This window comes from Drosophila erecta, unplaced genomic scaffold, assembly GCF_003286155.1.
Source record: "Drosophila erecta strain 14021-0224.00,06,07 unplaced genomic scaffold, DereRS2 tig00000000-arrow-pilon, whole genome shotgun sequence".
In the NCBI taxonomy this organism is placed as follows: Eukaryota; Metazoa; Arthropoda; class Insecta; order Diptera; family Drosophilidae; genus Drosophila; species Drosophila erecta.
Genome location: NW_020825194.1, coordinates 18,594,568 through 18,619,385, shown reverse-complemented (window position 1 = coordinate 18,619,385; position 24,818 = coordinate 18,594,568). Strand labels below are relative to the sequence as shown.

General features: G+C 43.2%; 11 protein-coding genes across 13 annotated transcripts in view; 3 read left to right on the top strand and 8 right to left on the bottom strand.

The window, feature by feature from the left end:
* LOC6552139 (cGMP-specific 3',5'-cyclic phosphodiesterase) overlaps positions 1 to 3,424 on the bottom strand; it is a 44,215-nt gene extending 40,791 nt beyond the window's left edge. The window contains exon 1 of the mRNA XM_001979896.3: positions 2,596 to 3,424. The gene's annotated coding sequence lies outside the window, so the exon portion shown is untranslated. The remainder of the gene's footprint in view (positions 1 to 2,595) is intronic.
* A 1,171-nt stretch (positions 3,425 to 4,595) lies between these two features.
* On the bottom strand, positions 4,596 to 5,557 carry LOC6552142. Of its 2 annotated transcripts, none has more exons than XM_026983080.1 (4): positions 5,456 to 5,557; positions 5,362 to 5,400; positions 5,156 to 5,244; positions 4,596 to 5,090 (listed from the first exon to the last, which is right to left on the bottom strand). In XM_026983080.1, exons 1-4 carry the CDS (start codon positions 5,513 to 5,515, stop codon positions 4,706 to 4,708), a joined length of 573 nt encoding a protein of 190 aa, XP_026838881.1. In that variant the 5' UTR covers positions 5,516 to 5,557; the 3' UTR covers positions 4,596 to 4,705. The 2 variants fall into 2 exon arrangements, with proteins under 2 accessions (XP_026838881.1, XP_026838885.1); XM_026983084.1 differs by having other exon boundaries at positions 5,462 to 5,557.
* Positions 5,558 to 6,236: 679 nt separating this feature from the next.
* On the top strand, positions 6,237 to 6,994 carry LOC6552143 (lysine-rich arabinogalactan protein 19). The gene has a single exon (XM_026982934.1). The coding sequence runs from the start codon at positions 6,368 to 6,370 to the stop codon at positions 6,890 to 6,892; it is 525 nt and encodes a 174-aa protein (XP_026838735.1). The 5' UTR covers positions 6,237 to 6,367; the 3' UTR covers positions 6,893 to 6,994.
* A 1,043-nt stretch (positions 6,995 to 8,037) lies between these two features.
* Positions 8,038 to 8,682, top strand: LOC6552144 (GPI-anchored CFEM domain protein A). The gene has a single exon (XM_026975634.1). The coding sequence runs from the start codon at positions 8,065 to 8,067 to the stop codon at positions 8,641 to 8,643; it is 579 nt and encodes a 192-aa protein (XP_026831435.1). The 5' UTR covers positions 8,038 to 8,064; the 3' UTR covers positions 8,644 to 8,682.
* Positions 8,683 to 10,152: 1,470 nt separating this feature from the next.
* LOC6552145 (coiled-coil domain-containing protein 80) lies at positions 10,153 to 10,740 on the bottom strand. Its single transcript, XM_001979902.2, has one exon. It carries the CDS (start codon positions 10,624 to 10,626, stop codon positions 10,180 to 10,182), a length of 447 nt encoding a protein of 148 aa, XP_001979938.1. The 5' UTR covers positions 10,627 to 10,740; the 3' UTR covers positions 10,153 to 10,179.
* A 1,690-nt stretch (positions 10,741 to 12,430) lies between these two features.
* On the bottom strand, positions 12,431 to 13,298 carry LOC6552855 (cystatin-like protein). The gene is made up of 3 exons (XM_001979904.3): positions 13,197 to 13,298; positions 13,023 to 13,138; positions 12,431 to 12,766 (listed from the first exon to the last, which is right to left on the bottom strand). Exons 1-3 carry the CDS (start codon positions 13,254 to 13,256, stop codon positions 12,568 to 12,570), a joined length of 375 nt encoding a protein of 124 aa, XP_001979940.1. The 5' UTR covers positions 13,257 to 13,298; the 3' UTR covers positions 12,431 to 12,567.
* Positions 13,299 to 14,201: 903 nt separating this feature from the next.
* On the bottom strand, positions 14,202 to 14,857 carry LOC6552856 (cystatin-like protein). Its single transcript, XM_001979905.3, has 2 exons — positions 14,597 to 14,857; positions 14,202 to 14,533 (listed from the first exon to the last, which is right to left on the bottom strand). The coding sequence occupies exons 1-2, from the start codon at positions 14,716 to 14,718 to the stop codon at positions 14,338 to 14,340; spliced, it is 318 nt and encodes a 105-aa protein (XP_001979941.1). The 5' UTR covers positions 14,719 to 14,857; the 3' UTR covers positions 14,202 to 14,337.
* A 119-nt stretch (positions 14,858 to 14,976) lies between these two features.
* Positions 14,977 to 15,645, bottom strand: LOC6552857 (cystatin-like protein). The gene is made up of 2 exons (XM_026976054.1): positions 15,397 to 15,645; positions 14,977 to 15,333 (listed from the first exon to the last, which is right to left on the bottom strand). Exons 1-2 carry the CDS (start codon positions 15,579 to 15,581, stop codon positions 15,138 to 15,140), a joined length of 381 nt encoding a protein of 126 aa, XP_026831855.1. The 5' UTR covers positions 15,582 to 15,645; the 3' UTR covers positions 14,977 to 15,137.
* Positions 15,646 to 16,488: 843 nt separating this feature from the next.
* Positions 16,489 to 21,950, bottom strand: LOC6552858. Of its 2 annotated transcripts, none has more exons than XM_001979907.3 (6): positions 21,778 to 21,950; positions 20,560 to 21,090; positions 19,748 to 20,501; positions 19,229 to 19,653; positions 18,448 to 19,162; positions 16,489 to 18,375 (listed from the first exon to the last, which is right to left on the bottom strand). In XM_001979907.3, the coding sequence occupies exons 2-6, from the start codon at positions 20,883 to 20,885 to the stop codon at positions 16,750 to 16,752; spliced, it is 3,846 nt and encodes a 1,281-aa protein (XP_001979943.1). In that variant the 5' UTR covers positions 20,886 to 21,090; positions 21,778 to 21,950; the 3' UTR covers positions 16,489 to 16,749. The 2 variants fall into 2 exon arrangements, with proteins under 2 accessions (XP_001979943.1, XP_015010202.1); XM_015154716.2 differs by having other exon boundaries at positions 20,560 to 20,897.
* A 623-nt stretch (positions 21,951 to 22,573) lies between these two features.
* LOC113563751 lies at positions 22,574 to 22,865 on the bottom strand. The gene has a single exon (XM_026976065.1). The coding sequence runs from the start codon at positions 22,844 to 22,846 to the stop codon at positions 22,574 to 22,576; it is 273 nt and encodes a 90-aa protein (XP_026831866.1). The 5' UTR covers positions 22,847 to 22,865.
* Positions 22,866 to 24,276: 1,411 nt separating this feature from the next.
* The window catches only part of LOC6552859, a 30,549-nt gene continuing 30,007 nt past the window's right edge, over positions 24,277 to 24,818 (top strand). Inside the window, exon 1 of the mRNA XM_015154285.2 lies at positions 24,277 to 24,762. The gene's annotated coding sequence lies outside the window, so the exon portion shown is untranslated. The remainder of the gene's footprint in view (positions 24,763 to 24,818) is intronic.

Below are 24,818 nucleotides of genomic sequence, written 5' to 3'. Positions count from 1 at the left end.
AAAGCAACAAATCGAATTAGTGACTGTCTCAGTTCAAATGGCGTGTCCTTCGCCCTTCCTTTTTTGGCCCTCCATTAAAAACCGTCCCTCTCTGTTTCAATCAATAAACAAAAATTATTTTCTCGAAGGCGTTTAAATAAATGAATTGCTGATTAAATGAAGTCGGAAAAGAAAGGACAGGAGGAGCTCTGACGGATGGGTTACGAAGGATGAGAGGGTCCCGTTGCGATAACAAACAGTGGGATGAATGGCAAAGGATGCCAGAGAATTTCGGGAACAAAATAAACTCGTACAAACGGAGGAAGGATGGAGTCCTGAATACCGAGACAAGGCTGGAAAACAGCCGCAGATGCCGACGCGACCAGCGAAATGTGCTCGGAGACACCGTTTTATGGCCAATGATGAAGGACGAAGGACACGGACGCCCGAGAATGGCGGAATAATAACAAAAGCAAATATCCGCACAAAAGCCAATGAACGTCAGTCAACGGCAGACGCCATAAACATGGCCGAGAGCGAGTTGCGAGTTTTGGGCCATGGGGCTTCCGTCGAAAATTCTCCATTTTTCCCGCAAAGTAAAAGGCACGTGCCCGGTCCTAAAGAAGCAAAGGAGAACGAGAAGGGCAAACAAGTGCCGGGGAAAATTGCATGCGAAGGGTAATCGCCGAGAACGGGGACTATTTATAAGCGGTCCCCACGAAAATCGGGACTACTCGTACATATACTATAAATCCGCGCGGCCCTAACCTTATGCGTATTTCACAAGAAAAGAAAAACAAACAGGATAACAGAGGGAATCCCACGAGATTCAGAGCAGGACACTAAAGACAGGTGCGGAGCGGCCCTTGGAACCTTTTAGCCGGCTCTTCCACTTACTTTTTATCCTCCGCGAGCACTTAGCTAATACAGATCTTCATTAGAGGTAACCGAAAAACAATTGCTGAGTTAATGGAGCCAAAACATTAGGTTTATCCCTCAGCTCGAGTTATTTGGCTTACATTTGTACAATAACTCTCTCAGCTATAATTTCAAAATGAAGTATTTACGCAAAATACATTTGTACTTTACAAATAGTTTCTTAATAATGTGCCTCAAGAAGATAATACTCACATACTCGTATAGACATGCCAGACCAATAATTAACCTAATTGCAGTTCTTGAAAGTTGTGAAAAGCCCAGTTTATGGCCCTTAAAGCTGCTGTTCACTTCGAAATAACTTGTCACGCTCGCTGGTGTGACAACAAAGAGACAGCAGCAGACGGATAAAGCCGGATAATACAAGGACGAAAGTGAGTCAATAAATTTTGACAACATTTTTGTAAAAAATCCACTATAGCGAAGCTGCCGAGGAGTGGCCAAGAAGGAGAGGGCATTAAAATAAAATAAAAGACTTGCTCAGACAGTTGTTCTTCGGAAAAGTGCGTGCTGGTCCAGGGGATGTTGGCGAACGAACCGTTGACAAAGTCAATGTTGTTCATAAAAAACGAAAACAAAACTTAATGGATTTCACAGACACTTTGGCGGGTCTCCAAAAGGGCGGCCGAGAAGAAAATTGCGCGCTACGAAAAGTGGCGAAATGCGTTGGAGCAGCACTCGAATAATTTGCGTTAGACATCGCACGTCACAGGAAAGTTTTTGGGGCCATGCTGAGTCGCTGCTACTTCTCTGATTCCCCATGGCACGCCCCAAGAAAAACTCGAGGTAATATTTTGAAGTGTCCCGACTTTGGGATATCCGCTTGGAGCATATCAGAAAGTGGCACAAAAACGCTTCTTCTAAACATACATTGGCAATCACATTACCCTACACATTGAAGTTTTATCTAAAGAACTCTATACCCCTAAGACGATTATCTAAATATAAAATTTGCAATAATATTTGTTACATTCTGCTTAGCAATGCAGAACATACCTCAGGCAAATGGCTATACAATGTGCTAAATTCAAATCGTCTTAATTGTTTTCTACAGAATCTCATTGTAAATAACGACATAGTAAATGTCCAATATGTAGGCAAAATCATTAATTCTTTAGTACGGATATGGTCTCAAAAGCCATTTGCGCCAAAGATTATTTCAGTGCCCCTGGGTTGGCAAATGACGAGTGAATGTGAGTTTATGTGATCTTGTTTTCGAATCGCTAAATAAATTGAGAAAAACTTTGTAGAATTTATAATAGTGAAACGTTTTTGCCATTTTCAGCAAGAGTTCGTATCTTCGCTTCAATTTGGATTAGCTGTAGAGCTTCTGAAATCGGGCATGCCCTCGTACCCTCGTATCCACCGCATGGGGGTATTCAAAACTTGCTAAAAAGTAACGCTCGCCGGGCGCCCCGCCGCTTATTCTAATACGTATGTATGACATTCAAGGGTAAAATATTTCATAATTCGCACATTTCTGGGGGATTTGGGGAACGCTAATAATTGCGTGCGAGTGTGTGGGTGAGGGCGGCCATATATTTAGCTGGTGGCGGTGGTATTCGCGGTGGTATTTGTGCTGGGGTCTGTGTTTGGCTTCGGTTGCTTTTTGTGTGTTTACTCAGCACTCAGCTGAGCCGGGGGCCCTCGAACACACACAATCGTACGGCTAATACTCACCTAAGCACACACACTCTCACGCACTCAAATGCATTTTCTTTTCACTTTGGTTTTCCATATACTTTGTGCTGTTTCTTACTTTTTAGTACGTTTTTCTGTTTTTCTGTTTTTCTATTTTTGTTTTTTCTTTTCTTTTCTTTGTCGCGCTTCGTTTGCTGATAAGACGGCGGCTTGACTGGCGCTTCGTTGATAAAAGGGGGTGGGCTGCGATTTGGACTGGAAATTGCACGGCAATGTAAATAGTTAACAGTATATTTACGCGCCGCTATACATTTTTAGTTTCGCCCTTCGAATTACGTTTTGGATTATGCAAAAAGCGGGCTGAGTTGGCAAACTGATTTCGCTTCGCAGCGTTTCGATTCGATTCGATTCGATTAGATTTTATCCTGTGACTGTTTTACAACCGGCGGCAATTCCGTTTGCCGCGAAACGCGCACGCACTTCACTACTGAAAAGCAGCTGCTGCTCCCAGCTGCTGGGGGCGTGGCAGGGTGGCGCGCGGGGCGGTGGGTGGGCGGGCGTGTCGAGAAACGGCCTTGCCCGCACGAGCTACGCAGCACGAGTACAACTTTAGCACTGAGCAGATAATTCTGTGCGGCACGGGACCGGACCGCCACTGTCGCCAAACACAAATAACAATCTGTCTCGGGGAGAATCTCTCTCTAACTCTCTAAGGTGCTCTCACCGCCTGGCCTGCTACGTCTCTTTCTCTCTATCTCTTTCTCTATTCTTCACCGACTTTGTGGGTGGGTGTGCAGCGTTTTGGAGCTTTTGTTCCTGCTCAGGCGCTCCAATTTCGCTGCTCCAGTTCGCCTTGGCGCCCCGTTAACAACTGAAAACCGAATTCATACCGCCAGCAGCAGCAGCTGGGCTTTGTTTACTGTTATTTGGCGCAAGCCTCTCGCTCTCTTTTTTGTGTCGGGAAGAGAGTTTTCTCTCTCACACTTGAGTACAGTGGCTCGAATTTCCAAACTAAGCTGAAGTTTTCTTACAGTTAAGATTAAATGAAGACTTTTGTTGTCTATAGTACAGTATTTTGTATTAAGTACTTGTAACATATATAGTTTCCTAAATATAAGAAGTCAATTACGTTTGCTTTTGTTGGAGCTTTCTCTGCATTTTGATCACCAATCAAAAAATCACGCCTAAGCTAGAAAAAGAGTGACACTCTGAATGACACTCTAACTAACCAAATATATTATAATTTTTGGGAGTAATTACTTACATAATATCTCAGTATTAAGCCGAAATAAATGTTTATTTATAATCATTTAAATGATAATGTGTGTTTATTTATTATTTGAGCTAAGCTGTAAAGGGAAGGAAATAATTTCTCTGCTTAATTGGACAACTTGGCTCTTGTGTTTTTGTCGTATTACGGCCACTGTGCGGCGTGGGATCGGCGCAGGCGCCGGACTTGGCCTGGTCTAGTCTTTTGGCCGTCAGTTGTTGAACTAAAAGCCGCATAGTTGTTGCTGTTAGAGCTTCCTAACTCAATCTGGGGAAGCCGTGACATTGAATGGCCAAGGAGAAATGTTAGTAGACGGTTGAAGTAAGCCTAATTTTAGGCGCTGTTTTTATACATTTTATTGGCTAGGCTTACGCTATTAATATGTATTAAAAAGAATTTACTTCGCTGCCATTTTTCCGACGATAAATAACAGAAGATATTTCAAAATGAAATATAAGATGCTTCAATTTTTTTTTTTAATTTTATTTTCTTTTTAAAGATTCATTCATTTGCTTAACTGATGTCATTAGACAGAACCAACATTGGCCATAATTACCCATAATTACCATAAATAAATATAAATTTCCACCAAAACTATTTGAAGGACCTAACCACCAACTACACGTAACCAAGAAGTCGTATTACGTAACGTACCAATTGCCATAGCTGTGTATGTGAATAAATAAATTTTTAAATACTCATCTACATAGTTATCAAAAAAGTGTAATTTTCTTAAAATGATAGGACTGAGAGAATTGAAAACGTATAATTGAAAATCAAAGAAAATTAATCTCATTTATTTTAGAAATCTTTGTAAAATGGACTGCCAAATGTCAAGTGGAGATGAGTGAAAAAACCGCTGGCTGACATTGCACCCACTCAGTAAAATTCACTTAATTTGGAGCTGCCCGGCTCCGCTGTTGTGGTCTCCGATTGACCGACTCCTGCGCCTCCCTGCTCCTGCTGCGGATCAGCCTCCCCCTGAGCATCGGCGTCCGGGTTGTCTTCCGCTTCCGTATCCGGCTCGTCCTCCGCCACCCGCGTCCCATCGTCACACACGTTGATGGGCTGTCGCTCCAGGAGGGGGCGTGGCAGGCGGCCCAGAAAGGCCGAGCAGTAGGTGCGGATGTTCTCGCACTCACCGGGATTCCGCTTGACCACAAACGCACACGTCTGGATGATGTCATGCAGCGTATTGTCCATGTACTGGAACACCAAGTGCTGCTCCTCCGCCTCGCCATGCGTAACCACTTTCCCATGCAAACTGTCGGCGGTGGAAATGAAAAGTCAATTAGTGGAACACCAAGCACACTCTAAAGTTCATCTCACCCAACGGGTTTTCCGGGAATTTTCATTTCCACCTCCTCATATTTGCCAAGTACATAGTCGAATCGCTCTTTCGCATCGCTTTCCTCCATCTGTGGGACAGAAAATAAACTGTGTTTAAGCAGGAACACTAGGAACTATAATTTGTGGCAGCAAGACTATTTTAGAAAGTAAAAAAGTTTTTTTCACCAAACAAGTATCATACTCACATCTTCAATGCAGTGATTGGGTGGAACGCATATCGTGAACTGTAAATTGACGATGATATAATAAGCCCCTAAACAGTTTATACTAGGTACAAACCACTACATTGGGTAGGGAAATAATTCCCAGGCACAGCAGCAAACAGCTAAATAAATCCATGGCTCAACCGTGCGCTGATCAGTTAAAAGCAAAACTAACTGAAAAATCAGAGCTGGTCAGCGCATCGCCATATAATTGCGAAATATGAATTTAAAATATTCTCGCTCATTGTTCTCGCTTCGCTTCGATGTAAGATGTGACGTCATGATAATTATCAAATAAAACAAAAGCCATACATTAGCAACCAGTTGGGGAGTCATGAAAGCAGGTAAATATTACACGCGAATCTAAATATTAAACATATTATGTACTCAAATTAAATGTTGTTACTTACAGGTTGCAAATGAGCTAAATCAAAGAAATTCACTCAACGCGAGCTTAAAGTGCGGAATACTGCTATTCACTTTCGGCCTGGTAGGAAACAATAATAAACTGCATCTTTTTTGTGGCTGGCAAATGGGAAGCTGGGAAGAGCAAACATCTGGATTTATGCCTAAAAGTCCATGAATCTGAAACAGGGATTAGTGCGCCCAAACAAAACCAAAACATCGAGTCCTATTCTTACAATGCTTGCTTATTTCAACTATTATTTCAACTTCCATCATGTCACCCGCTGCTTCACAATCCAAAATAATTGATATATCTCTAAAAACTACGTCGATCAGGGTAAACTGTTCTGTGTCAAGAACTCGGAATAATAAGCCGAAATTCGGAAGAAACAGCTGGATAAATTTTGCAGTCATTTGAATAAGGTAAACGTATTGAACAATTATAACAATGGATATAGAGGAACAATAATTTGATAGCCCAGTTGGGTAAATTTGCCTACATTCTTTGTTTCAAACGCCACAAGGAATCATCAAAGCGCTATATAAGCCCGGGCTACCATGCGAAGAAACTACAAATCTCGAAATGAAGGCAACATCGATCATCTTATCAGGAGTCCTTGTTCTGGCCGCTTGCCTCTTGAGGAGCAGCGAGGCGGTAACCTGCACCGCCGATCCCACTGTAACGGGATGCATCGACTGCACCACCAGTCCAACCGATCCCGAGTGCGTGGCCGAGGCCAACAATTCGCCCCCTGCATCACCCCCTGCACCACCCCCTGCATCACCCCCTGCATCACCCCCTGCATCACCCCCTGCATCACCCCCTGCATCACCCCCTGCATCACCCCCTGCATCACCCCCTGCATCACCCCCAACGGACACCACCGCCGGATCCACCCCGCCGTCTTCGCCGAACACCGCAGACACTTCGTCGCCCAGCGCCCCTTCGCCCACTTCCGGAAATAACTCTAACCGCCCGGCTACTGCGGCCAGAAGGAGAAGGAGGATGGCAGCCAGGAGGCGCGCTCAAAGGAGGCGCGCTGCCTCGAGGAGGAGTGCACAAAGGAGGAGGGCCCAAAGGCGCAGGAGGCAAAACCGAGTGGGTTAAAGCCAACATCGCTATCGCTCACGATAATCGTGTTTTGATTTATGCTCAAACGATTTGATTGAATTACAAAAGTACTAAATAAAACATGTAACCAGCATCTTACAACAAAAATAGTTTAAACAAATAATTAAGCGTACGCTTTTTGGAAGTACTTTAACATATTTTTCCACAAACAAACTAATAGTTTATTCCTATTTAAATAATTGGTATTTTTACAACAGCTTTAGCATTATAAGTGAGAGTGTGGAATTAATGTTCATCCTACCAGAATATGGCGATTGTTAAGGTAACGATTTTGCCACTTTTTGTTGATAACATTTTTTGTTTTGCTTTGGTAGTATAGAGAATAGTATAGGAATAGTTTCAAAACTATTTCCATTCTAAAGGAATTTTAAAACCTTCAACCCAAAAGCAAAAAGCTATCGACAGATGGCATTGATCATCGTGGGGGTACACTGTGAATAACAAATGGAATCGAAGGCATTTATCAACGAAGATGCTATCTTTTTCCAATAACATTGAATGTGAATTCAAATCGAAGGCACACTAAGCATCTTTCAGATTAGTAAATTAACAATATTAGCGTTTGACTTAAGTAAATACGTGAAACTAGTTCATTTTGGCCATTTACATTCACAGGCGATAGTTAGCGATTTGGCAGGAAAGGAATTTTAGAGAAAAACTATGGCCAACAAAGTTTCAAAACTATTTCCATTCTAAAGGAATTTTAAAACCTTCAACCCAAAAGCAAAAAGCTATCGACAGATGGCATTGATCATCGTGTGGGTACACTGTGAATAACAAATGGAATCGAAGGCATTTATCAACGAAGATGCTATATTTTTCCAATAACATCAATATGATTGAATGTGAATTCAAATCGAAGGCACACTAAGCATCTTTCAGATTAGTAAATTAACAATATTAGCGTTTGACTTAAGTAAATACGTGAAACTAGTTCATTTTGGCCATTTACATTCACAGGCGATAGTTAGCGATTTGGCAGCATACAATGTCTAATACTTAAGATAATTGATTAAAACAGCTGCGTACATATGGGCGAAAATCGCTTGATAGGAAGAGCGCCCCTTGACCTCGATCAAGCGACTATAAAAGCCTTAGCAAAATCCTACATCACCATCAATCAACAATCCCCAATTAGCGAACGCACAATGAGAGCAGCAACTATCATCTCCGCCATCCTCGTCCTGGCAGCGTGCCTCTTGAGGAGCAGCGAGGCGGTGACCTGCACCGCTGACCCCACCGTCACAGGATGCATCAACTGCACCACCAGTCCAACCGATCCCGAGTGCGTGGCCGAGGCAGCCCAGACCTCCAGCTCATCCACAGCGGCTCCAGACACGCCCACCGTTGCGAACAGCACCACAGCGCCATCATCAGCCGGCGGATCTGGATCTGGATCTGCATCCGGAAGCGGGTCTGGGTCCGGATCTGGAAGTGGAACTGGAACCGGAAGCCGTAAGACCGTCCGCTTGAGCAACCTGCGCTACTCCATCAATCGTCGCATTCGGATCAACCCCGCCACATCCAGCTCCAGCGGTCGCTCCGGCCGCAGTGGCCGCACTGGGCGAACCGGACGCACAGGGCGCACTGGGCGCACTGGGCGCACTGGGCGCGCTGGCCGCACTGGCAAGCGCTCCACCAACACCAACACGAACCGCAACCGCAACCGCCAGCGCAAGAACAACTCCAAGAACAAGCGCGGAAACGTTCGCGTGGTGGTTGGTTAAAAAAGGTTAAAATGTATACAATTGGAAAAACTGTTTGGCAAATAAATATAATTTTAAAATCAAATCAAAAGTTTTGGCTTTATTTTAAAGCTGAGAAATCCATACGAACAGTTCGATTTCATTAATATGTAAAAACAAGTAAAAATGAGGTTTCCCGCTTGCTTCACTTGGTACACAAGTAGATATAATATATATCGCCTTATGTACATAGGTAATCCAAGCCGTATCACAAAACGTCATCCAAAAAGGTATGCTATAAGTCTTGCCACATACTCGAAAGATACCCTGCAGTTCCACAATTCATCGCTACTCAAAAACATTAGAAAGTCGGCCAAGCACTCCGTACCTGGATAATATATATATGATTTTTTTTTTTTGGAACAAGTACTGTAGGGATCTTTTGAAATAGCATAGCTATTTATTTAAACATCAAATCTGCAATCTATTTGAAAATGAACATCACTTTTTTTACCTTTTCCCGGGGAAACGTCCACTGACCGCCATTTGCGAGGGGGGATCCGCTGAGCATTCTGAGCTGAAGGGATCCGCGTAGCAATCGACGTTGGAGCTGGATGCCCCGGCTAAACTTTCCACGTCGTTGGGGGCCGTGGAGCACTCGATGCATCCCACGACGGTGGGGTCGGCGGTGCAGGTGATCGCTGAGCTGATCCCCAGGAGACAAGCTGCAAGGACGGCGATTCCAGAGTATAAGATCGAAGATACTCTCATTATGCAACGTCGGTATGGATTTAGTTAATTTAAGGTGTTGTTATGGGCTTTATAGCAGTTCAATAAAATATAATTATTGGCACAACTGTTTCAAAATGTTTGCCATTGTCCCTGCTGTTTGACGAGAATTCACCAAAATATGGTCTTAAAAAGTGAGTTCTAAGGCTTTGTTGTTAGAAGAGAGCATTATCTACATTTCTAACAGGTAAGTACATATTAAACCAACGCTGCCCCTTTTCTTAAAAAAAAAAATTAAACATTAAGCTATGTGTAAGTTTCTCTACAAAATAATACTGTCTTACCTTTTATTAAAATAACAGAAACCTATATTTATCAGCTCTTACAAAGTATTTATAGAAGGTTAACGTTTTTAATTTATGCTCAATAAAGTTACAAGTTACATTAATATGTTACATATCATTGGGTAAAGATGACGCATATTTAATAACATCATAAAACAAACAATAGAATGCTGTAGCCGAGTTACCCGACTATCATATACCCGTTACTCAGCTAGTGGAAGTGCGAACGAGAAATTCCTTCATTTTCTGGAATATCGCTAGAATTTGCGAGAATAAATAAAAAAATTAAAAAATGTAACATTTTTTCAAAAGTTTTGGGCGGTTTTTGAGCGGTTATACCGTAAATGTACGATTTAAAGCTATAAATGCTGTACTAATACCGTACATAGCATACATACATTACATGCCGTCCATAACACATTTTATAATTCTTAGGTATACTTCTACAGATCCATATTCATAAATTTATAAATCCATATTCAGCATTTTATTAAAATCCACCTTGTTAACCGACAATAATTACGTTTCCGTTGGCCTTCCTCACGTTGACACGTCTGGAGTTGTTCTTGCGCTTTCGATTCCGGACGGTGGTGCTCCCTGAGCGGTTCCGGTAGACGCGGATGCGCCGGACGTTGGTATAGCCCAGATTGGTTACGCGCACGATCTTCCGCCGTCTAGGGGAGGTGTTTGTGCCGGAGGAGCCTGTGTTCGTTGTCGTCGCCGTTGTCGTCGCCGTCGCCGTCGCTGAGGTTGTGGTGGTGGTGGGCGTTGCTGCAGTTGTGGATGTGGTTTCTGCGGCTGCCTCGGCCACGCACTCGGGATCGGTTGGACTGGTGGTGCAGTTGATGCATCCTGTGACGGTGGGGTCAGCGGTGCAGGTCACCGCCTCGCTGCTCCTCAAAAGGCACGCTGCGAGGACGGTAATGACGGATAAGATAGTAGTTACCTTCATCTTGGATTGTCAGATTTGGGATTGCAAATGGTTGGCGGCAGTGGCTTTTATAGGCGTTTAATTTTTACGCGACTTTCGTGAGCAAAGATTATTGGCAAGTTTACACAGCTGGCTCTTATACATTTTGCTTTATTTTCCCAAATTGTTTTCTAAAAATTCGCATAAACTTTATACCTGTATATATATATACATATGTATATTTATGTATATATTCAAATGTACGCCGTTATAAACAACACTTTGTAGTGATGTATTAATGATGTATTTATCAGAATTAAATAAGACCAAGTGCTAATTTAATTCGCTATTCTCGCTATTTCTCGCCTAACAGATAACTGTTACTGAGCTAAAGCATGTTTAAGAAGAACAGCGGCACACAATCTTTAACGTTATCCAAATTTATTAGGCAACATTTTTTTTATTTTTTTATACAATTTTAGAGAGGACGACGAAAAAATAAATTGTTGCTTTTTATTATTAAAGCATTAAACGTTTTTGTAAAGAAGTAGTCACTAATAATAATAATGCATTTGCAACAACTGCAAAACAATTGTCCAGCTTGGTTAGAAACACTTTTTTGCTTAGCCATACTTTTCGGCCATTTTTCCAGTTCGGGGTCCGGGTTGTGGTCCTGGTCAATTGAAATTGGCAAGAAAACCTGTATATCTGTATATCTGATAGGTAATGTTTAGCGATCCTCATTGAAATTTCTGTACTATTTCTTCAACTACTTTCATACTGCTCAACTATTCGAGAATACCCTGTTGATGTACGATGGCTATCCAAAAGTTACAATAACATTATTTCTGAATGCGTTTTGAAACGCCGCTTATTAAACAACCTTTATTTAACAGCGCCTAAAATACAACAGTGAAATCTGCACCATCTGATTCCTTAGTTGTGTACCAAACAGTTTTCGAGCAGCAGCGATATCCCAGATATATGTATATGTATCTTGTCTGAATTAATAAATATTATACATATATGCCGCTAGTATTTTGTCGATTATTGTCTTAATAGCAACGAAGGACCGAATTTATTAAATATAAAGTGTTTGTCTAACTCGCGTGGTATTGGGACAGCTGTCGAAATTTGGCTATACAAAAACTTCAATTCGATCGGTTTGTTGTCCCAGCTGTTGACCAGCCTCACAATGGGACGGTAAACAGTACAATTGATGATCAACCGTAGATCATCATCCGAGCCTATCCAATCAAGGCAATACAAGCTATGAGGACGACCACACTACTTTTGAGCCTTGGTCCTGTGCTTTTCGACCACGAATGGAAGCAATGATGGAAGCACCACGCCCACTGATGGAGGCACCACGCCCACTGATGGAAGCACCTCTCCATCGACTGGCGGCAGCACCTCTCCTTCAACAGGCGGTAGTCCTTCGGCAGGATCCCCCAACAGCACCCCCTCCGGAAGTAACAGCGGCAATACCAAGCGGAACAACCGCCGGAGGAGCCGCAATCGGGCTCAGCGACGACGTCGCCGGGCTCAGCGCAGGAGGAACCGCCGCAACAACAGGAATAACAGAAATAATAGGGTTCGCTAAGCTGAATAAATGGTTTCTATTTTTGTGCCTACAAAATAAATGAGTTATTTGCAAGCACGATTATGGATACCCCGCGAATGCCGCGACTATTGAATACCCCCTACCCTGCTAAAGAAAGTGCGCAAGTATCGCCTAAAGATCACTTAAGTCGTCTCGAGTTAGGTTTTTGCCTTCTATTTAGTTATTCGCACGGACGTGATCATGACCATCCATTAGAAAATTTGTATTTTAAACACGAGAAAACTGGTTACTGCACGATCCACTGAATTTAATTATCACAGAACAATTATATGATAAGCACACCCATTTCTGTTCAAATTCTCGAGCACCAGTGATTGCTCTTTTTATAGAATCGCATAGGTAACCACTGCAAATACGGTCTACCAGGTCTTTTCAACAACTGCTTCATCTTTGCACTGAACCTTCACATTGGTGGCCTTTCCCTTCTCATGCAACCATGGCCTGTCCCAGATCTTAACGGTGCACTCCTTGGTCTCGGATCCGTTGGACAGCTCCACCTCGAATTTGTGCAGCGACCCAGCCACCAATTGGCTAGTTGCCGAGATCACATTCACTACTCTGGAAGCAGTGGGAATTGCAATAAGTTCTTGTTAATAGTTACTATTGGAGTTACTTCCAAATAATAATTTTGTAAAATCTCAAATTTTTGAGTTGTTAATTCTATGAAAAAATAATATTCATTATTTAATATTATATTATATATTATATATTATATATTATATATTATATATTATATATTATATATTATATATTATATATATTATATATTATATATTATATATATATTTTCCAACACGAATTCACTTATACTTACTGGTAATTGGGACCATCTCCTGTGGCAAGTTTGGCGAGGGTGGTGTTCAAGAGCTCCTTAGCCTTAGATAAGTCATCTCCATCGAGGGGTTTCGGGGCACCGGGCGGCAGCCTCGGCTTTCGTTTGAAAAGGTCAGGCAATTAGAAAGTAATAATAATATCATATCCAACTTACGCCAGCAAAAGCAGCTGCCAGGGTCAAGGACAGAACAAATATCACTTTCACGGACTGCATTTTCCTCGAAACACTTGTTTCAAACTGAGCAGACACGGCGCATAGAAGACCGCTTTTATAGAGGAAACCGATATCGTCAGAGTGCTCGGTGAGAATATATATATTTATTTATTCGCGATCAACACCAACCGGCCCCCAAAGGAGGAGAGACGCCTAGTGGTGTGCACTCAAACCTGAACCCGCGACAATGAAGCCTCTTGTTTGGCATCTTTTTTACATAATCTTCAGTTTATTGCTTTATATTTTGTTTTGCCTTTGCACTGGCCGGCCGTTTCGTGATATCTTCTTACTTGTTTGCCCAGGTCAGGAGTGGTCACTCTTTGTGGATTAATCATTCGGCGTAAAAACCTTATTTGAGTCAGTCGCTGAGCCCTCGACTACAAACAACGACCTACTCAGTTAATGCCTACAATGTTTTTATTCTTAAAACATTTCTTTGTTTCAGAAGCGCGATAAGACCTTAGTGGGTGGAATTATACTTGTTTCGGATGCATTACCAATGGGCCTTATCATGTACAAAAAAGTTGATTGCTTTTAAAAGTTCTCTTGATGATGTAATGACAACAAAGAGTATCAGCAACAAAGGGGGAGTTATTATTTGTAACATCCACTGACACCGCTGATGATGTCGACGCTGACTAATTAAATTCACACAATAGCAGAAAGACAAAGATAATACGATTTACCTATTGAGATATATAAACAAACTGGTTCTGCCAACAGAACTGGTTAACCAACATCGAATCACTTTTGTAACCCGCTTTATAGGCGGGTTGAAACCCAAAATAACCTATTCCATCAGATAAAGTTCTGGTGTCAGCATATGTAAAGCTCTCCAAACAGCAAAGGTAATACTTAATAATAATTCCTGATAGCGCGGAAAAGCGTTTACAGGTAAATCTCATAGTAGATACAGTTCAATACCTGTGGTTACAAGAATATGATTCCTCTTTCTCTATAAATAACCGAATATATATTGTACAGTAACAGGCGAATTGGAACAAAATCTTTTGCCCAGTAACATTTGTGATCTCAACTAGAGTTATTGTTAAGTTAAATTGCTGGTCTGGGGTAAATCCTTCTACCAGGTACGGTCCAGTTCGCCGTCCTCGCCCGGAAACTTGATATTGATGTTGGTGCCGTTCTCCTTCAGCCAGGGCTGTGTCCAGATCTTCACGGTGCCCTGCTTTTGCTCGGATCCATTATCCAGCTGGACCTCGTAGGTGTAGAGTGTTCCAGCTACGACCTGACCCGTCACAGAGGTCACATTAAGTGCCCTGAAATCGGAACCAAATCAAACAATAAGTGGTCCACATTAGCTTAAGTGTAGCTTTACTCACTTGTAGCTGGGACCATCTCCGGTGGCCAGCTGTGCGAGGGTGGCGTCCAGGAGTTCCAGAGCCTCCTTCCTCCTCTCCCCCTCCAGCGGACTGATCCCGCCCACAATTGGACCGACGGACATGGCGATGGCAGCAAAACTCAACAGAAGCAAACCCAAAGCGTGAAATGATATCACTACGTTGACGCTTCAGTCTCGACGATTGTGAGCCAGCTGCTGGAGCTTTCGGTGGAGTGAAAGCTTGCATGGTTGTTATTTAAATATATCTTTTATATATATGTGCCATTGGCTAGCGATGGGAATTGGCAAACACGGAAAATAAACAAAGCAAATGCGGTATTTATACAGTCCTATTCTCTTTCCGAATAATAAATTGGGGAGTTTGCAATGTGAATAGTTTAATGATGTAACGTACACTATTATTCTAAGCTATTTTAAAGACCCAAAGTAATACAAAATTAGATTTTTAATTCACGTGTATCTTGGCTTTTTATTTAACCATTCACAGGCCCCAGAAAAGTGCTACTGTTTCATACACACTTTTACCAGGTGCGGTCCAGTTCGCCATCGTCACCAGCGCACTTGATCTTGATGTTGGTGCCGTTCTCCTTTAGCCAGGGCCGCGTCCAGATCTTCACCGTGCACTGTTTTTTGTCGGATCCATTATCCAGCTGGACCTCGTAGGTGTTGAGTGTTCCAGCTACGACCTGACCCGTCACAGAGGTCACATTAATTGCCCTAAGACCAGTACATCAATTAGTGTGAGTCTGAGTTCTGAATGGCATTTGAGTCCCAACTCACTTGTAGCTGGGACCATCTCCGGTGGCCAACTTGGCGAGGGTGCCGTCCAGCAGATCGAGTGCCTCTTTCCTTTCGGATCCCTCCAACTGGCTGACACCTCCTACTACCTGTCCGTCGGCTACTTGGTTTGCAGCCAAGCTCAGGAGAACCAGACCCAAAATACACAGCGTCTTCACTCCGTTCATGTTGCTCACTCGACGATTCGGAGAGAACTGATGAACACCCGGCGATGTGGCCCATTTTATACCTGTCACTGCTTTGTAAGAGTACAAAAGGCTCTCTATGAATATTTGACTGAATCAGAACCGAAATCAGAACTATCATAATCTAAACCCTATTTGGGGGTGCAAAATAAGTGAAAACATTGTTTTAGGATTCCGAATATTCTTAGATTATAAGCTGCGGTATCTACAAGTCAACCTCTTTTCGCAGCCCTTATCAGAATATTTATAGTTAATATTCCAAGTCCGCCCCTCTTAAATTAGCATCTATTTCCATGACAAACTCATATATTGACGCCAGAGTACAAGCAAATAGAATCATTTACAAATATTCCATATCGGGTCATTGGCGGTAATTAATTGATTTGCCAGATGGAGAAATCCACTTTTCTGTGGATGAAATTCGTTTTTAACTGTATGTTACTTAGTGAGCAGTTACGGCTTTTATTGAAAAGCTGTGCAAATAAGTCGAGAACAAGCCACAGAAGTACCCATATGAAAACATTCTTATAATCATGGCTTCAAATCAAACTCAGACATCTGGTTTGGGGGGAAATCAACTATTATCAGGGTTTCTATAAGTATGTAAGAATCTATACACGTTCTTATGTAAGTATAAGTATACATATGTAGTATGTCGGTCGATATGGCTCAAGACCCATAATTACCTAAGTGCAAGTACATAAGACTTATCAATTAAAATTTACAAATAAAATTGTTAAACAGTAGTACATACGCCTCTTTTGGAGAAAGCTGTCATTTAATTACAAATGTACGATTTCCAGGAGAGATCTCAGACAATAGAAAATGTTATATGAGCGCCTCTTATCAGTCATCCGAGCTCAGATTCAATCTATGCATGATAGCGAAATTTAAGGTAATGAAAAACCATTTAATGATGTATTTATTCCAGCATACCAAATTTTCAAAACAAAAGCTGTGGTACAAACTTAAAAGTCTTACGAACTATGCTCTCTACAATAGGTTTATGTTCAATTTTTAAATAACGCATAAATCAACGATATTTTTCGATGCACGATACCTTGAGGTAATTTACTCCGATTATTTGTTTATAAGGATAAGATGTTTCAAAAATACAAGGCTCCGGGCGAGTGGTTTAGGTAGCTTCCATTTAAATGTGAATGTGCACATGTTCCAGCAGTTGGGCACGATCATAAAAGATGGCCGAGCACATTTCGCACTCGAAGCTGCGGGTTTTCCGCTCCGATTTACCAGCTGCCGCCGCTTTAGCAGCCGCATCCGCGGCGTCGGCTGCAGAAACAACCTCCGAGATGGAAAAGAATCCGCCGCCCACATCGGCGTTGTTGGCACTGGCAGGTACGTTTACATTGTAGGAATCCACCCCGTAAGAGAGGTACGAGGATGAGCTGCTGCTCACTTTGGTGGCAGTGTTTGCTTTTTTGGCCACCACTCCCGAGTTTGCCGACGATTTGCTGGCTACGCCACCTGGAGATCTCTTGCTCCCTGCCCGTGCACCATTGGCAGTGATTTGACGCAGATGTCTGGAAGTTCTAGCAGATGAAGAGGACGAAGGAGTGCTGGTGCTATGGGCTGTGACTCTTTGCTGGCTCTCCAACATTTCCCGCAGATCCGGAGAAGTTGGCTCAATTTTAATGAGGTTTTGCTCTTCTTCGGGCAGATATTGTGGCGTGGTGGAGGACTCGCTGGTAAAGCGAAGACGAGAATTTCTCTCGTGCTTCAGCGGAGAGCGCAGTATCTCCTCCAGATCATTAACAATGCTCGGGTTAAACTTCTCATAGGTCTTCTCCCTGAGCATAGCAGCATCTATCAGTAAATTATCATCGTACATAAGTTGGACACGCTGTTGTTGCTCCTGCTCCTGTTTGATGTGTAACGGACTGGAGCTGATCTGATTTGGCGGATGGGTAGCTGGGGAAATGATTTCATAGTCATCCACCATGTTTGAGGCACTGCTGCGGGTTTTGTCGAGGCTTAGATTATTCGACTCCGTGCGACTAATATAGGTCTTGGAGCGCGTTTTCTTTGCCGAACTGCTAGAGGAGTCTCCGCCAGCTCCTCTTGACACCTTGGCTTTCTCTGTGTGAATCATTCGGGGTCGCGAATTACTGGCAGGAGGTGCTTTGCTGGCTGTCTTAGTGGTTGCCGCCCTCCTCCGGCTCCGACTGCTGGATGTGGAGGTGGTGGCGGAGACTGAAGAGACAGATGTGGTAGCTGAGCTATTGAAATTTCCGGCTCCTTCTACAGACTTCGCCTGCACTTTTCCCTGCTGCTTCGATCCGCCTCTTGTATTGGGTATGTTCGAAGACACAGCAGAGCTAGCGGGCTGCAGATGAGTGTCATTTACCACTACCAGCGAATCGATCTGAAAGAGAGCCACTTGACTGTCGTGAAGGAACTTTTCCTCCCAAATGCGATCCGATTGCTGACTGCTGGTGGAGTCATATCTTGGCTTAGCATTGCCCCTTTCCTGAGGAGGTTTCACCGCTTTCCCATTGTTCACGGGTTTTGGATCAGCTTTTGTGGCTGCCGAGCCCCTCTTCCGCTTTTCCTTCTTAGGAGATTCTGCCATGTCAAAGATGTCGTCCACGTTCTCGACATCAAAGTCGCAAAGATCGATGTCACTGGCATACTCCTCTGCATCGCCTTCTCCTACGGCCTCTTCCTCTTCACCGTTGGCATCCCTGTTCTCCGCCCGCATGTGAGCTATCTCGTGCGGCTGTAGCTTACGACGACGCTTGTACTTGCGCGGTCCCGTCTAAAAATAAGTAATACATTTCATTTAGAACAGTATTTAGCATAATCTCTCGAAACAAAGTATTTTACTTACAACAGGCTGTCGCTGCTTAGCTGTGTTTGAGTCGCTATGTTGGATCAGGTGCTGGATGAGGTCATTGGAAGTCAACAGGTCTTCGGAACAGACTGTGCAGTGGTAGGTGTTCCGCGTTACATCCAGCCCAGAATGATGAGAGCGAATGTGTTCCCGCAGCACTACCCGTTGGTTAAAGGCGCGTGGGCAGACAGAGCAGGCATAGGGCTTTTCTCCGGTGTGGATCCTCTCGTGCTTCCGCAGTGTACCACCATCCGCGAAAGCCTTCCAGCAGTAGCGGCAGCCATATGGCCGCTCGCCAGTGTGGATCCGTACGTGGATCTGCTGGGAGCTGCGCGAACCAAACGTCTTGCCGCATTCGTGGCACGGGAACAGTTTGCCAGGCGAGGTAGTGCTGTGCGAGTGTCGGTGGTTGGAGAGCGTTCGTCCGTCGGGGAATTCCTCCTGGCACACCTCGCATACTACCGACTTGTCGCGATGCGAAGCCATGTGCCGCTTTAGACGCGCCTTGTTGTGGAAGTTCTTGCCGCACTTGGAGCACGAATGGCACTTCTCGCGCGAATGGTCCCAGGCGTGCTTTATCAGAGCCTTGCGATCGCGGCACTCTTTGCCGCACAGGACGCATGAATTGGCCTTCAGTTCACTGGGATGGCGGGTGTGCAGGTGGCGCTTAATCGCTTGCTCCTCGTAAAAGCTAATTCCGCATAGGACGCACCTAGTTTTTTTAAATTAGCCTTTAAAATGTAGTTTTCTTTTCGTAACAATATTTGACCGAACTTACTTGAAAGGCGGGAACCTAGCATGGATTTCTGCATGGGCGAGCATCTCCAAAGCGCTAGGAAAGGACTTTCCGCAAGTGTTGCAACAGTGTCCAGTAGAATCTTTGGCATGCTCCTCATCCCCGCCAGCAGTGACATCGGAATTGCTTCCACCAGCCGCCTGCTCCGTTGGCTTATAGTGCAGTTTGGCATGACGTCGAAGTAGGTCCTGGCGATGAAAGGAGATCCCGCATTCGTTGCAATAAAATTCGCCATACAACTGCTCGTCGGGCTCCGATTCGCTGCCGCTATCCTCTGCCGAGGCAGGATCGTACTCCGAGTTGCTCTCCTCGAACTGATGAGTCTTCTGGTGCTCCTGCAAGCTGTTATTGTCCCAGAACATCTCCTGACACTGGTTGCATTCGAAAAGCGAGTCCACGCGGTGATTCTGGCGGAGAGAAGAAGGAATAATTAGTGGATGATTTTGTCAACAAACTGGTTAAGCTGGTTTTTGGATAATTGGTTTTTGCGTTGATAATTACCTTGGTGTGTGAAACGAACGCCTTTTCCCGCGCAAAGGCCAATCCGCATTGCTGGCACACAAAGGGTTTGCTGTCGTCCAGCACCGGAAAGTTTGGTTGAGGAGGCGGGTCGATGGCAATAGGCTGCGACGTGGTAACCACAGGCTGAGCCGGCTCAGGCTCCATGTATGACCTCGAATCACCCGCTGACTTGGAAATCTCAATGAACTGGCTGCTCTCTTCCTTGGGCTTCAAGCGACTTATTCTGCCTCGTGACGGAGCTGCTGGTGGATCCACCGTGGCTGGGTAACTGGCCACCAGTTGTACCTCGCCCTCCTCCACAATCTGATGCTGTTGATGGATTTCCTGTTGCGCCTGTTCCTGCTCCTGTTGCTGTTGGAAAAGTGGCCAATCCTGCTCGTAGTAGTGATCGTCCATTTGTCGCTGCGTCTGATGCTCGAACTTAATGGCAGAAGATGAATCGGTTGCGGCGGCTGCTGCCTCGGCATCGGCCGCATCCTGGGCCTCTGCGTGTGCCTTGAAGTGGCTGATAAGCTCAGCTCGTCGTGAGAATCGCGCGCCACACAGCTTGCAGAGATGCGGTCGATCATTTTGGTGGGCCAACATATGGGTATTTAAGGTGACCTTCTTGCGAAAGCGCCGGCTGCAAAAGTCGCAAGGATAGGGCCTTAGCGCAGTGTACTCATCCTGCTCCATGTCCAACAGCTCCTGTGAGCTACTTATCCCAGCTATCTGCTCGGCAGCGATCTCCACACTGAAAAATGGGTAAGAACATCAGGAAAACTTCTGAAGAGACGCCTGAGGAAACTCACCGTTCGGCGCCTTGGTGCTGCACCCAGTCGTCTGTGATTACCTCCTCGGTGACCACCTGGGCGTCATCGTCGAAGGATTCCGCATAGGCAACGGTGGTGCCGTCGGCGGTGACCAGAACCGTTCTGCCCGCCTCGTTGGCCGCCATTATCTCACTCAGCTGACCATCGCGGGCCATGAATATAAGATTCTCGGCTGCCATATGGTCCAGATCCTCGCCCGAGGCCCCTGCTCCGCCATCCGATTCCAGGATGTCCACCTCGGAGGAGTCGCCCGCGGAGACGTGGTGCTGTATCCACTGGATGCCGCCATATCGCTGGTTGTTCATCACTCGCTAGCCCTGCAAAATATGCAGTTCTCTAACTCCGTTGCACACATAAACAAATGGGGGGCACAAAAATATCCGTAGTGAGCAACAAATGATGGCACATGTGCTCAAAAGACAGAAGACGGTGGGAGAGGGAGAGCGACTACGGCGTTGCCAGATCTTCGGTCGTTGACATTCAATAGTTACTTTTATAAGTAAAAACTAGCTAGATAATAAAATAGAAACAAACTCAGCTACTGGATGGAAGAATTAATACAAATATTGATAGTTTAAAAAAAACGTTTTGACTGCAACGAAATATGTGAATTTTTTGATTGAATTGTTTAGAAATAAATACACTTTTGTATCTTATAATGAAAGAAATATTACAATTTAACATGAGTATCTGAAACTAAGATCTAGTTAATTCACATGTTAAGTATTAGCACATAAAATAGAATAAATGTAATCTAGCTTTGTTCTGTCTTGAAATTTGAACACCACTGACTTCCAACCGCCGCACACACTAGTCATCCCGTTCCCACTCACGGCACTCGCCCAACCTGCCAGCAATGTTCGTGCCTAAGCTTTTTTACACGCAAAATATTCCAACTTATAAACACCAATTTGGTCCATAAATGAGGTTAAGTCGGCGTTTTTATTTATATTCCAGACCGCAAGCTCGGCGTAAACGTAAACAAAGTGCTGACCAATAAATGTATATACAATATAAGCAACAGACGGTATTCGCCATTGCGACCACGCGATTACATCACACATCACACGCCCGAAATTCTTGCACAGCCGACCATTTGGAATATTTTATTTTAAATTTTTCGCCGAGTTTGTCGGTGGCATTTTGAGGTTAAAAGTGGTCTGCCGACCACTGAGTGCTGTTGGTACGCTGTTTTACCTTAAATCCAGTGTTTATGCCGTTCGCATGCTTCGTTTTTAGCGTTTTTAAATGCGGCAAAAAGTTTTCTCGCAAAATGTTCACGAACGACCGGAGAAAGAGGAATTGCCATTGCGTTGCCGTTCTTGTTCTTCTTCCCACTGCTATTCTCGGCTCGACGGGGGTTGCCACCTGCCCCGCGACGGTGAGGCCACATCGCCGGAAATAGTTCACTGTTAACGGCAAACAGTGCTGTAAAGTAGCGGCTGTAAAATAAAAAGTTTATTCAATGGATTTCAAATTTCCTATACAGCTTAAATTTTTTCTCATTTTTGGCTGAATTAGTACACTTTCAAGTAATGCAGAAAAATGAAAAACTAGACACGTAATATCGCATAAGTAGCAAACATCACAGAACAAGAAATATAACATAAATTGGTTTTTTTAAGCCTAGCCCTGCAATAAATTTTTATCGTTCCGAAACATCTTTGTAGAATAATGGTTGATTATTATTAATTTAGAGAAATCAGACCTATTGATGTAGGATGACCTTAAGCTATTTAAAACAGTATAACTAAACCTTACAGTTCTGTAGGAAACCCATGTTTAAATCAATTCTTGGATAAATATATTTTAATATGTGCCCCAGAAGTTTTAGAAAATCATTTTAACTTACCTTAAAATACATATTTTTATGCTTTTGTAAGCCCTTTTGCTATTATTTGTATATTTGTATAAATATTGAACACCACTTACACAAAATGAGTTTTTGTGTGCGCAAAAAGATTTATTTATTTTGTATACTTTCTTTTATTTCTCAGAACCAACTTTTACTTCTGACCCGAGTAAGGAAACCACTGAAAAAGCTGCGAATCCTGCCGATTCGGGATCTCCTGGTGGTGGCTACGATCAGTGGGGCAGTCGTGGTGGATGGAGCCCAAAGTCTCTGCAAGCACTCGATGTGGGTGGGGTAAACCCGACAGTCTATGCAGGCGGCATCCGTGGGGGAAAGGTCACAGGTCACAGCCGAAACAGCATGTAGGAAATAGAACGGGGCTAGAAGCAGCAAAATAAACCTCAAAGAGACCATTTTGAACGACCATAGATATGCGACTAAATCATATTCTTATTAGCTGATGAAATGTGGTTGGTTTGATTTGCTCAGGTGTTTTGCGGAGTGGACTAATATTTAAATTCGCGTAAATGCGTAGAGGTGGGAATTTTAGTTCTTAACCCCATAGGGTAAATGCATTTAGTTAAAGTAAGATTTATTTCTTATTAAAATAACTAGACTAGAATAAACGTAAAGAATGTTGGCGAATGTTAAGCTAACCACATGAGAGATTACTTGAAATATTTTTTGACTCTTAATTAGAAGACATACTTACATACATACATACATACATACATACATACGTACATACATACATACATACATACATACATACATACACACATTCATACATACACACATTCATACATACACACATTCATACATACACACATTCATACATACACACATTCATACATACACACATTCATACATGCACACATTCATACATACACACATTCATACATACATATATACATTCATACATACCCCGGTACATACACTACACATACACTACACTCACTGCTCGTCCAGTAAGAGAGACTAGAACTATTTTTTGACTCTAAATTAGAAGACATGCCTTACAGTCCTCACCAGAACCAGTTGGGAATTATAGGGATACAAGAACAAAATTTTCCTAAGCAAATATTAAAAGCGGCAATACCTATGTTTTCCGACAGTAAGTTAAACATTCTTCAGGCTTTAATTAAGACAATTTGTACTACTTTGTGCAAGTAACACATAACTACATACATACTTACTTACTTACATACATACATACATACATACATACATACATACATACATACATTTACATTATATTTACATACAGGCTTTAATTAAGACAATTTTTACTACTCTGAAGACCTCACTATTTCACTCACTAATATAATTATGACAAAATTATAGATTATTATTTAATTACTTACTTGGTCCTTTGTTAACCAATTTTTAAAATCTGGCTGGTCAAGCCAGAAATCGCGAAATTTTTGTTTATACCCTTCTTTAGGCATTTTGGCAGAAATCTCAAAATGTTTGCATTTATATATATTATTTTTTTTGTATTCTTCTTTAGGCAATTTGACAAAGTGAGTTCGATATTCATACGATTACACACAATATCGATAGCATTTTGCTTAAAAGAGATGCCACATAGTTTGCAAAAAAAAAAAAATGGAATTATACCAATTAAATTTTAAAAATTCTAACATTGCCTAAAAAGAACAGATTTCTGGATAGAAAAACTTAAAAATGGACAGATTTCCGGGTTAGGGCTGTTTAACATTTTTTCCGGATGAAGCAGTAAAAACAGGACAGATTTGTCCGGAAAAAGGCTAAATTGGCATCACTGACCCACACATATGCAAACGAGCGCCAAAGCGCGCCAAACTTTTCCACCCCTCCCCTGCACCGTTGTTGTTGTTGTAGCTGTTCGCCCGATTGCTCTGCTTTTATTTTTATTGCTCTGCGATCCAAAGCGGCTTCTCTTTGGTCAGCTGGGCAGAAAAACCGAAAACCGAAAAGCAAAAACAGAAACAGAAACAGAAACTGAAACGCAGGCAGCCAACGAGCAGCGGCTACTTAATTTTCGTTTTGGCTTTGGCGTGGATCGGAACGTATCGGATCGGATCGGTTGGCCATAGTCTCCCCGAATATACAAGCCCATATGCACACAAGTGTGTATTTATACGCCGGATTTCGGACTGTGCGAGTGCAGCGGAAAAACTGAACGAAGAAAAAAAAGTGGAGAAAAGTGCTCGTGACTGGAATTCCGCATTTGTTTACCATTGTGTGTTTGTGTTTCCATTGCTATTTGTGTGCCTGTTGCTCTGGAAAAGGGAAAACAATCGAGATTGGATCAACAAGACTAGCGCGCCACCTAGCGGTCAGATTGGGTGAGAGTGCATGGGATTTGTTTTGTATGCTTGCTTCTGACTAAAATTGGACTGCG

Coding starts and splice junctions, on each gene's coding strand:
- LOC6552143 (XM_026982934.1), top strand. CDS start 6,368: ATGAAGGCAACATCGATCATCTTATCAGGAGTCCTTGTTCTGGCCGCT.
- LOC6552145 (XM_001979902.2), bottom strand. CDS start 10,626: ATGAAGGTAACTACTATCTTATCCGTCATTACCGTCCTCGCAGCGTGC.
- LOC6552855 (XM_001979904.3), bottom strand. CDS start 13,256: ATGCAGTCCGTGAAAGTGATATTTGTTCTGTCCTTGACCCTGGCAGCT. Junction 13,139..13,196: donor TGGCAGCTGCTTTTGCTGGC/GTAAGTTGGATA, acceptor TTCAAACGAAAG/CCGAGGCTGCCGCCCGGTGC. Junction 12,767..13,022: donor GGAGATGGTCCCAATTACCA/GTAAGTATAAGT, acceptor CACTGCTTCCAG/AGTAGTGAATGTGATCTCGG.
- LOC6552858 (XM_001979907.3), bottom strand. CDS start 20,885: ATGAACAACCAGCGATATGGCGGCATCCAGTGGATACAGCACCACGTC. Junction 20,502..20,559: donor CAGCACCAAGGCGCCGAACG/GTGAGTTTCCTC, acceptor CCCATTTTTCAG/TGTGGAGATCGCTGCCGAGC. Junction 19,654..19,747: donor CGTTCGTTTCACACACCAAG/GTAATTATCAAC, acceptor TCTCTCCGCCAG/AATCACCGCGTGGACTCGCT.
- LOC6552142 (XM_026983080.1), bottom strand. CDS start 5,515: ATGGATTTATTTAGCTGTTTGCTGCTGTGCCTGGGAATTATTTCCCTA. Junction 5,401..5,455: donor TTTCCCTACCCAATGTAGTG/GTTTGTACCTAG, acceptor GTCAATTTACAG/TTCACGATATGCGTTCCACC. Junction 5,091..5,155: donor ATTCCCGGAAAACCCGTTGG/GTGAGATGAACT, acceptor CACCGCCGACAG/TTTGCATGGGAAAGTGGTTA.
- LOC6552856 (XM_001979905.3), bottom strand. CDS start 14,718: ATGTCCGTCGGTCCAATTGTGGGCGGGATCAGTCCGCTGGAGGGGGAG. Junction 14,534..14,596: donor GGAGATGGTCCCAGCTACAA/GTGAGTAAAGCT, acceptor TTCCGATTTCAG/GGCACTTAATGTGACCTCTG.
- LOC6552857 (XM_026976054.1), bottom strand. CDS start 15,581: ATGAACGGAGTGAAGACGCTGTGTATTTTGGGTCTGGTTCTCCTGAGC. Junction 15,334..15,396: donor GGAGATGGTCCCAGCTACAA/GTGAGTTGGGAC, acceptor TACTGGTCTTAG/GGCAATTAATGTGACCTCTG.
- LOC113563751 (XM_026976065.1), bottom strand. CDS start 22,846: ATGGTCTCTTTGAGGTTTATTTTGCTGCTTCTAGCCCCGTTCTATTTC.
- LOC6552144 (XM_026975634.1), top strand. CDS start 8,065: ATGAGAGCAGCAACTATCATCTCCGCCATCCTCGTCCTGGCAGCGTGC.